An 11,753-nucleotide genomic window follows, 5' to 3' on the forward strand; every position below is an offset into this window, starting at 1 on the left:
GATTTTTAACGCGGAGTGCTGTTTGGTTCTCAAGTCTAGTGCTCTTGAAAATTTGAGGTGTGGCTTCGTTCTATAATCACCTTAAAGCTGCCTAAGTGTCTTTAAGGAAGTTCTTGTTCATTTTTAAACTGTGCATGCATAGGACATCTGTTGAATCATCGTGTGATCTTCTACAGATTTCCATTAACAATGATTTCAAGATCATTAAATTTTAGGGGTCCGTGAGATGTTTGTAGAACTCTAAGGGGGGTCGCAGCTTCAAAAAGGTTGGGAACCACTGGTTTAGACGCTCTGGGATGTAGGAAAATCTGATAATACAGTCAACTCTCCATGTGTCGATGTTCCATTACTCGATATCGACTCATGGAATCATACTAAGAACATAAAATCATGGTTACTATGATGGTCCTTTCAAACAGCTTTTCAAAGAATAGCTGTTCCATGACTCGATATTTCCATGAGTCGATGGTCCCTTCAATATCGACTCATGGAGGTTTGACTGTATAATCAAATTATGTTACCTTGAAGCATTTCAATTTGCCGCTGATTGTTTACACTTTGAACTACATTGTTATATGAAAACTGAATTACAAGACCTGACTGTTACTTTATAGATGTTTAACCCAAAACATGTCCCTTATAAGTAGAACATGGTACATTGCTGGTCATCGTTTCTGATACATCGCAGTATTAAATTGCGTTTTTAAATTACTACATGAGTTTGCGCCACAATTTAGTCTAAAATCCTTCACCCTGACAATCATCCAACCTCCTCCGTTCGTTTCTTCTGATTAGATAGGCAATAGTAATTGTTCACCTCAAATCAACACATAACCACTAACTAATGAATCTGCCTTTCTCCAACCCCTTTACAGAAGAAGTTCAATCACTCAAGGATTCGGAGAGCAAACTCAAGCAACAGTATGCCGAATCTCAACGCCGTGAACGTATCCTCGCCCGACGGCTCGCCGTCAAGGAACAAGAAATGCAGGACTTTGCCGTAAGTTTTGTAGAAATATATCTTCTATGCCATATAAGCCCTCTAGTTTCGGATAAAGTTCTACGTAAGTTTTGTTCTGCCTGTTTCTTCCACAGAGTCAAATCGCCGAGCTCAAGACTGCCCAGGCCCCGGCTCAAGCTGCGCTCCGATCCGCCTTGCTCGACCCGGCCGTCAATATACTCTTTCAGAAGCTCAAAAACGAACTCCAGCAGACCAAGGCCAAGCTGGAGGAGACACAGAACGAACTGTCGGCGTGGAAGTTCACGCCGGATTCCAACACGGGCAAACGGCTGATGGCCAAGTGCAGGCTGCTCTACCAGGAGAACGAAGAACTCGGCAAGATGACCTCGAACGGACGGCTGGCCAAGCTCGAGGGCGAACTGGCCCTGCAGAAGAGCTACAACGAGGAGGTCAAGAAGTCACAGCTGGGTAAGTTGGCTCGAAAGCATGCACCAGATTCAATCAACTTAGACGAGTTCTTCCGGTGGATCTCTCAAATCCATGTGGGATTCTGGCAAAAAAATGCTAAACAGAAGTCTTATTGAATTCTCTAAAGAAATATTTAGGATGCTTGAAAAGACTCTACACTAGACCAGTGTTGTGAAAAACTCAATTTCTCATAACTTATGCTTGAGATTTTTCATGCGTGAGTTGTCAATCACGTAACTCAGCAGTCAAAAAATCATAGATGAGTTGGTTGACATTTCTAACGTAAACAACAACATTCGGTTTTCACGAGTTTTTGACGGGTTTTGCGATTGAATCATTTTTTACGGTTTGAGTTGCTTGAGTGATTTTACATAAATATCTCAAGCGTGAGATTTGCGAGGCAGATCTCTAATGAGTTTACTCTCACGGGAGAGCGTATTGATTGAGATTTGAGTGTGATTCTATCAACACTGCAATAGACCTCTTTTACGCATTTTTTTTCTAAACAGCTTCTGATCGTTAGTTTTTTTTACTCGGTGCTGTTATTCATAATTTCTAACACTTTTTTATTATTTAAATAATATGTACCATAATCTTCAGTCTTTAAGCCACATTTCAATAACTACCGATATCATTAAACATTTGGCAGAACTCTGTTTTCATCAGAAATAGTGCAGAGAAGATATGAGAGATAAGACCGGTTCAAAATTTAAAAGTGTTCGAGAATCCAATCTCTCATATGTCCCATAAAAATGTGTAATTTTCAGGTGATGATTTAAATGTGGCCCAAAGACAATGTAGGTTTATAGGGAAATTACCATGGATAAATTTTAAGATATGTTCCAAACACTCTAGTACTGTAATGTAAGTACAAACTTATTATCCCATAGTAAAAACTAATTCGTCAAACAATAATGAAGAAATTGGCTGAAGAGAGAAATTCAATCCGACGAATAGGAGAAGAGATATATATGAGTGCACATGGTATTTGCTATTATTTAGCTTAATATGGGATTATAGCCTTGCAAACATGTACAAAAATTCCAAACAAAATTAGCTCAAAAGAGATTTGTTTCTTCAGCAACATCCTTCATTAAGGTTTGAAGAATGAGGTTTCAATATGAGATGATACTTACATTATAGTACTAGCGTGTTTGGACCATTTCTCAAAATTTCTCCTTAGTAATTTCCATATAAACCTACCATTGTCTTTGGGCCATCGAAAAAAATCACAAAACACTATTTTTGTGGTAAGGATGGTAAGAAGCATATGGGAGATTGGATTTTTAAAATTTCGAAAATTATTACAGGAGTACTTCCTTTAAAATCCACAAAGGTTCCAGAGTTTTTAAAGAAATTCGTTAAGGGATTTCATCAGGAAACCCTAAAAGAATTTCTCCAGAAGTTCCTATGCCGATTTTTCGAATTATTCTTAAAGTAATTTTCATACGATACGAAATCATTGAAAAAAAAATCAATTGTTTCCCCCAGCAAACGAACCAAAACTTTCTCCAGGGATTATTTTACGAAATCGATGAAGATCTCTTTAAGGAATTCCACAATGATATTTGTCATGGAATTCCTTCAAAATATTCGGCAGGCATTCGATTGGTCATTTTTCGAATAATTATCTTACCAATTTATCCAGAGAATCCTCGCAACACTTCCTCAGGATTCCAAGAGTTCTTACGGAGATCCTTGTAGGAGTTCACCTAGAATTTTTACAGAAATTTTTTCTTTGTCTTTATTTATGTGAATTTTAACACATCCGGCTAGTTCTTCACTTGTCAGAGAGAGCCAGACGGACTCCTCGCAAAAAAATACAGAAATTTCTTGAGATATTGCTGAATACTTTTCAGATTTTTTTAAAGTAATTTCTGAATGTATTCTTAGATAAATTCCTGGTTGGAATCATAAAGAAAAAATGAACGGAACATTTTTAACCCTCTAATACCCAACCCCGCCTTTAGACGTGGTACAATTTGGAATTTTGTGTAATTTTTCGTAGCTCGGAAATCAAAATGATTTTATTTTTGGCTTAAACGTTAACTCATAACACGCATATAAGAAAAGTTTTTTATGACTTTTGAAACTTTTTTGTATTTTTGAAAATTGTTTGAAAAATTGTATTCTTATATAACCTACAAAAGCCTGGGGTTCATTTAGCGTGTAATACAAAAAATCGTACCTTTTATATTTTTCTACGATCAACCTATTAAGAAGAAGAGCATGGTGGCATTAAAATAATTTCAAACCTATTTTTCCGTTAATTACACGGAAAATTAAAAAAAATTATTATTTTTAAAAGTACCGTAAAAACTTGAATTGTTATTATTGCTAAAAATCAGTAACTAGAAGAGCCTTCAAGAAAAAATAAAAAAGGATAGGGATGTTTAAAAATAAAAATTATAAAAATCATAAACCAAAATTCATTCGCGAATAAAAATAAATCATTGCCCAAAACGTGTTTAGAACGATTTTAGATAACTGAAAATGATATTTAGATCGAAAATGACACTACTACACTACTATTTTAAAAATTCTGATGGAGCTGCTGATTTTCACAATGCTTCCTTTTCGCAGAAGCAAGAGTATATGGGTATTTTTTAAAAACTACCACGTCACAATACTAATAAAAAAACATTGTTCATGTGGGCACCATAGCCTAGTCCGTCTGAGTATTGGTCCTGGTAGAGGGGAAACTTGGCAAAAGCCAGACCGAGGGTTCAGCCTTGATAAGTTAAGCTGTCAGGCAGCTCCAACTGAATACCATACAAAAAAAATCTTGTAGGGTAAAAGCACCGGTTTTGGCCAGTCTAAAAGAAAATGTCAATATAAATTATATGGGAAGCCGTATTTATACTACAAATATGTCAAATGCAAGCTTTCAAACCATATTATGTGTGTAAATATCGAAACTGAGCTAAAACCATCGTTTCGCGTCGAAAATATCGTTGGTCAGTATGGGCCACCAGAACCAGTTTTGGCCAGAGACTTTCGGTTCCTAAATTGGCCGATCACATTGATTTCTTATGAGAGTGGCCAAATTAGGAGTACCCTGGCCAAATTGGGTGTATGGGAGTTAAAATTATAAGGAAAATGAATTGTTTTTCTTATGTTTTGAATCAATTTGGACAGTAAAATGAATGTAGCTCTATCATGTGAATGTGATCTACTAAACACAAAAGGTTTCATGCTGATTAGCTATGTAAAACGGTGTATAAACCACTATGGCTACAACTGGCGTAAGGCCAAAACCGGTGCTTCTACCCTAGGTCAGATTATTATGAAGATTCTGCAAAAAAAACAACAGACTTTTCGACAGATTTCGTCAAAAGTTCTCTCGGAAGCTGCTTTATTCTGTCGTGTGCGACGAAGCTGTCCTTTAGAATATGGAATCCCTACAATCATGCTGCATTAAGAATATGCAGGGCTGATAGCAAGTCATTTTTAGTGACTTGGTCACTTTTTTGACCAGATCACTAAAAAGTCACTACAGTCATCTCTCCCTTACTCGATATTGAAGGGACCATCGAGTTAAGGAGATATCGAATTACAGAACACAAAAGCAGTGCAACTGCGTTCCAAGGGACCATCGAGTTAGCCATGAAAACCAACTTTTACTATGGTTCTCTAACTCGATATCGAGATACGGAATATCGAGTAAGGGAGAGTTAACTGTAGTAATTTTTTTTTGAAAAATGGTCATTAAATTCACTTTTTTCGTGATCAGATGATAACGAATTTTCAGGCTGGGTTAGCTTTCCAAATACAAACAGCAAGTAATAGATATTTTGTTATTATAAAGACAACTATACTGTGATTTCGAAATGTCAAGATTCTTGACTAAAGAAAAATAGGGACTCCCGGCTAACTTTTTGGATGAATTCAGATGAAGAAGATTCTGTCAAAACTTGGAAAGCGTATGGACCAATGCAAGAGTTCACTAATTTGACGTTTGAGCGGTGCCGAATTCACTCGTTCCCATGATCACGTAAATAACACGGCACCGCTCAAATGTCATATAGTGAACTCGTGCATCGGTCCATAAGGGATGAATTTTTTGAACGAAATATTTTAATAAATTTCGATGAAAACCAAGATCAATGTCAGACAAACCTGCTGAATAAATTAGTAGTGAACTTTCTGCAGTTATCAAAGGCTGTAGAAGGAATATTAAACCTGCCTTCTGGAAGAACATCATTAGCACTCCGGAAGATAAACATTAGGTAGAACAACCAACAAATTTCAAAGAGTCTTTCAAAAACTTGTCCAGGACGTCCAGGAACAGGTACCAATTTTGCTAGAAATCATTTCAGAAATTAAATTGGAAATTCCAACAATTAAACTATACATGTTTCCATTTATCAACCGTTGACACTGTTTTTTTTTTACACAACGTTCGTCAACTATTTCTGTACAAAAACACGCTTCTATAATGAATGCTTGAACATTGTTTGACGATAATAATTCATCAATAGTGATATCAGTGGCTATTCCATAACGCCAAATCCACCTGTTCATGAATTTATGCAACATAATTTATCGCTTCATAATCTAAGTATGCAAAATTAGTCATTTTAATTTGAAGATGAATCAAAGCCAAACCTCAAATTTTCAAGAGCACGAATCTGGAGAACCGAACATCCGTTCAGGCTGAAAACTTAATCCAGGGTGGCCACCGAACCGGGAAAAACGGGAAAAGCGGGAAAAAGACGGGAATTTGAATCCATCGGGAAAATGACGGGAAAAACCGGGAATTTGAGATGGTCACCGGGAAAATTATTTTGAAAGAACATCTTCAAGCTATAAATCTATAAATCATCAAAAATAAGTTGTAGAAAGTTGATATGGTTGATCATATTGCCATTAAGCATCATCTTGGACAAATAACTTTTAAATTTTCTTGTTGAAACAGTCTAGTTTGCTACACTCAAGTTAATTGGTAATGTTTTGGAATATTTTTTTTTATCTCTTACTATCAGGGCTTATTTTTTTTCTTTATCTTATTTGGCACAAAGTTTTGAATCAGATATTAAAATTTCTTGCATAAAGTAACATATTGGATTAATTATTTTCTTTAGTTACTTTAGTTTAGTGTGGCTTTGTTTCATCCTCATCTTAAACTTATTAGCTTTAGTGAACTCTTCATTTTTACGCACTTAGAATAAAATGCCGAAACTCGGCTTTCGGAAACCGAGATCCGCACAGCCGAGCGCTCGGCAGTCATCTCATTTTAATAGTTTTAGCTGATTAACTCGGTTTCTGTGAAAGCTACCGTGTTAAACTGAGAATCTCGGCATCTCACAAACTGAAATCTCAGTAAAAATGAACAACAATCTTTATTGAGGCACTTTTGGCCGCAGAATATATTCTTAATTTATTTAGTTTACATTTGTGTTTTTAAGCAATGCTATCTTTGGGCTGCCCATAAATCATAATTGAAAATAATTATCGACATGTCCTTAAAATTCGACTAATTATTCCATAATTACTTCCCGGCAGAAAACGAACGACTCTGTATACTAAATTACATAAAAAAAACAACAACTTTGAGCATATTTACAGAAGAGTTCGTACAATCTAACTTCCTCCAGACTTATAATTTCAGGCATTTGGTTAATTGTAGAAACTTTTCCACGATATTTTCACTACTTTTCTACGTTTGCACAAAACCGATGCACTTTTCCGAATGTAAATGAAAACAAGATGGCAGATGGTAAAACAAAATACTGAGAATCTCGGTAAACTTAGATGGAAACCGATATATCAGCATTCGAGCCAACTGAGTTCGGTGAAAACGTTGTTAACGTTGGTGCTCGGCTTACAATATTGCCGAGATACGGGTAAAATGTAGAACTAACCGAGATTTCAGTTTCAGGAGCTGTCGAATCTCGGTTAAAATTATTTTTTAGTTGGGTTTTCAGCAAAATGGGCAGAAGCCGAGTTGACTCAGCATTTAAAAATGCCGAGCTCGCGAACAAAATTTAAGTGTGTATGAAGAAAAAAAGTAAGATTGAAAATTGAAATACTTTAAATAGGGTAATAGGGAACAAAAAGGGCATATCTAGACATGTAATGGAATGCTGTTTGTACACACTAAACACACTACTGTGAATTTCACCGTAATCTCAACAGCTGAACAGTTCGGTGAAATAAAACACCGTCTTTCGTTGGAATTTAACGGATTACGGTGATTTTTTACCGAATACTGTAAAAATTTACCGTACTCCGTTAATTTATTTCACCGAACTGTTCAGCTGTTGAGATTTCACAGGAATCCGTAAAATAATTTAAGTGTGTATGTCACGAGTTGGCTTGAGAACGGGACGACTGATTTGAATTATTCTTTCACTTTTGTTTTCTTTAGGGTCTCCGACGTGTTTGAGTGGAAAAATATTTTTGGGGAAAAAAAAGCAAATTTGACATTGACTTTTTTTAAGTTTTTTCAACAATTTGTCATTCCATACCAATTGTACGAGAGCCAAAACATACAAGGCATTCTTCTACGAATATTATTTTTTTCTTATTGGACGGAAACATACCGTTGAAAAGTTTGAAATAAAATTTTTGGTGTATTCAATTGAAAACCTGATCGAAGGGTCACGTTCAGGCTCCTCAATTAAAAACCGGGAAAATTCTGAAAATTATACCGGGAAAACCGGGAAAAAAGCGGGAATTTCAAAATAAACATTTGGTGGCCACCCTGATAATCGATTGATCACTAGCTGGTGGTGACCAATCGATTATGTTTTCAGCTCAAATAGATGTCCGGTTCTCCAGATCCGTGCTCTTGAAAATTTGAAGTTTGGCTTCGAATCATCTTCACCTTAAGGGTTGTATATCAGATAGAACGTGAGGTACGAGTCGCCACTTAGTGATAAGAACATACAGTTAATCTATTAAACTGAAATCTGAAACAATAAAAGAAATTCGCATGGAATCTGTAAACTTTTAGAAAATTCTGCCGTTGCAATGGTTGGAATGGTATCAGTCCAGAGTTTGAAAATAAAATTGAGCTTCCTGGAAATCCGCCCAAGTTGAGTGTGTCAATAAACTCAGGTATACCTCCAGGTATTAATGTTTAGTATTGAAAAAAAAACATTGCAATGACCTAGGGGTCCATGGACCATCCGTTGAGAAACCGGGATGTACAGAAAATGTTTATCGCTTTAGAATCCTACTGACATACAAACCCCTAATAATCGTTTTTTTCCTTCCCAGAATTGGACGACTTCCTGCAGGAGATGGACGAAGACGTCGAGGGAATGCAGAGCACAATCGTGTTCCTCCAACAGGAGCTGAAACACACAAAGGACGAGAAGGAAGTCCTCGAGAAGGAGGTCCTCCAGCTGCGATCCTACGTCAACGGGGGTGCACTCGGTGAAGACGGCCTGGCGTCGTCCCGCATGATGGAAACGGACGCCGCCGCCGTCGATCCCTCGTCCTCGTCCTCGTCGGCAGTTTATCTAGTGAACGGGAGTAATAAGTTGAAGCAAAGTTCAAGTGATCAAACAGAATCGATGTTGGTGTTTCAGAATCGGACGCACTGTGGTGGCAATACAAATAGCAATTCGGAAATGTTGTTGAACGGTGGTGATGAGTTAGTTAATGAACAAGAACAAACGCTCGGCGGCAACAATAGCAGCAGTAGACTTAGCGGTAACACTACTAGTACTGGTAATAATGGTAAGAAAGTAAACAATAGGACTGCTAAAACAGTTGGTGGTAAAAAGCGAAACTACGCGGAAGATCCAGATGAGGAAGGGGCTGCGGGGGGAGATGATGAGGAGGACAGTGGACATCTCGACGATGGCACGAACAATGGTAAGATTGAACAGCATGAAGAGGAACACATCCTCACCAGCAGCAATAAACGCATGACCCGATCAGGTAAGGGTAAAACCGTACCTAAAGTAAGCGTAAAGAAACTGCGGCGGGCGTCGGTACTGTCGGCCGATCCAACGGCGGAAGACGAAGATGCTGCCGAAGGTTTTGCAGCCAACGGTGCGAACTGAATATCCCACCTTAAACAAATAATCGGGTTTCCGTTCTCCTATTAAAGAGGGAATGGGAACCTCAGAAGTGTGAAACCGACAACTCTGAAGACTCCTTCTTTTTTGGGGTGACGTACTCTTCGTGAAGTAGGTTTTTATACTAATCTAAAGCACGCTGTCCTGAAGAAATTTAAGAAAAAAAAACAGAAACAGGCTAGGATTAAGTACAGCTGAAAATGAATAAACCTAAGTGAAGAAGAAAATCACTCAAGAAACACATTGAAATTAGAACTCTTGGTAAGCTAAGGCTACAATAATAATTATTGTACATTCTGAAGGCAACACGTTTAGGGAGAATTGGAACCGAAGAGAACAACACGCGAGCGACTAACTAATCATACATACACACCCACATACACATACCTATGAATATACCTACCTAAAGCAGTCATCGCTGGGCGGTCTTCATCTTGCGATCAAAAACGGTTTGACACAAAAAAAAAAATGAAACCTTGGACTAGCAATAGAACTTAGTGAACAAAACAACACAGAAACAAACAACATCGTAAACGAATACAGTGGAAGATTTTTTTTCGTTTCGTTTCATTTCGTTTGTCCATCAACGTTTTTAGACAGCTAAGAAAGTGTAATTTTAATACTGTAAAGCAAGTAAAAAAATAACTGAAAAAAAACGTTCACAGAGAAAACCCAACAACAATGTGTAATTTAAATTATTTCGAAAAAATAGAATTAAATTATTCATAATTCGTCTGTCGTCTCAATCGGATTTTCTTCGAAACTGACCATTCAAACTCAAATTCTAAGGTTAAATATAATGAACATTACAGGGCTGGTAGCTGATTTATATTTAGGCCGAGGTGGTTTCTATTCTAATGCAAGTCTCTTTTTTTTTCAATAGAAGGTCTCTACAGTCTCTTGGGTTTATTATACGAGTGGCGTGATGTGAGAATTCTCAGTCTCGTATGACGAGGTGACAATACTCAACTCGAGTGAAGTGACTCTCCATTTGACTCGGCGAGTCAATTCACTCGAGACGAGAATTGTCACCTCGCTATACGAGATCGACAACTCTCACCTTACGGAACTCGTAAAAAATCTATTTGAAGTAAATGCAAAACCGAAAAAAATCGGTTTTTCATTTACTTATAAGTAAAAACTTATAACTAAACAGCTCGAAGATTTATTATCATCTATTTTAAGCAAAGTGGTATCTAAGCCCTTTTCTTCTTTTTCTGCCTGCGGTGAATTTTGATGCAAAATTTTACAGGTTGCAGAGAATACGTTGAGATCAGGCGTTGCAGAATTCGCTCTCATTTGAGAATGAAGCACGATCAAAGCAAGCAAAGAAAAACATCCCATCTGTTGCGGTTCACGATCGTCATTGTATCGCAAGGTGTAACAAGTCTGATAAATGGAAGCAGCGAGCGAGAGCCCCAACGAGAGAGCGATGATAAAATCCATTTTTCTCGCTTGTTTACCGTTGGGGATAGGTGTTTTTCTTTACTGGCACGATAAACAATCCACGAACTTTCAATAGCAATAGTGTCCCCCAGGCTTGGAGCATGTTTAGAGGGGTTTTATCATGCACTACTATCCCCCCAATCTGATCAAACTTGTAGCAGTATACGATAAACAGTCTCTCATAATGTGCAGCATGTTATGATAGTTACAGAGAGCGATACGTGAGAGATTCTCTCAATTTTCTCAGGATTCAATCCCTGGTTGAGATACGTTGGTTGATTTTCATTCGGCGTGTTAACAAAAAGATAAGAGTGAAACAAGTTACTAGTGATCTGATCAAACATTATCCTTCAGTGATTTTTATTACTGAAGTCAATCGTGATAAACTTAGGGTGGTTTTCACAAACTACAAAGAGGCCAATGCTGTTGTCAATGATGATCGCTTTCGACTAGAATACCGTGTATATGTTCCAGCAAGAGTTGTAGAAATCGATGGTGTAGTTACCAGTGACAGTGACCTGTCTCCAAATGATTTTAAGGAAGCTGTGGGTGTGTTCAAAAACCCAAATATACCCCCAGTAAAAAATATTGATTGTCAACAACTGAAGAAGGTAATTAAAAATGGATCTAACTCACAGTATGTACCATCAGGATCATTTCGAATTACTTTTGAAGGTTCTGCGCTTCCACACTATGTTACCATGAACAAAATCTTACGTTTACGTGTTCGATTGTATGTTCCAAAGGTTATGAGTTGCACAAATTGTAAACAGCTTGGACATACAAAAAGCTTTTGTTCAAATAAAGCAAAATGTCTCAAGTGTGAGGGCCAACATGAAGAAGAT

At 37.3% G+C, this 11,753-nt stretch overlaps 1 protein-coding gene across 2 annotated transcripts in view; it reads left to right on the plus strand.

The window, feature by feature from the left end:
* Nucleotides 1–10,061, plus strand: part of LOC5577098 (pre-mRNA-splicing regulator female-lethal(2)D) — a 55,734-nt gene extending 45,673 nt beyond the window's left edge. For both annotated transcript variants that reach the window (XM_021853966.1, XM_001663127.2), the window contains exons 3-5: nucleotides 876–1,000; nucleotides 1,096–1,429; nucleotides 8,654–10,061. In XM_021853966.1, coding sequence (XP_021709658.1) covers nucleotides 876–1,000; nucleotides 1,096–1,429; nucleotides 8,654–9,447 — 1,253 coding nt within the window. In that variant the 3' untranslated portion in view covers nucleotides 9,448–10,061. The remainder of the gene's footprint in view (nucleotides 1–875; nucleotides 1,001–1,095; nucleotides 1,430–8,653) is intronic.
* The last annotated feature ends 1,692 nt before the right edge of the window (nucleotides 10,062–11,753 follow it).

Source organism: Aedes aegypti, chromosome 3 (genome assembly GCF_002204515.2).
Source record: "Aedes aegypti strain LVP_AGWG chromosome 3, AaegL5.0 Primary Assembly, whole genome shotgun sequence".
Lineage (NCBI taxonomy): Eukaryota > Metazoa > Arthropoda > Insecta > Diptera > Culicidae > Aedes > Aedes aegypti.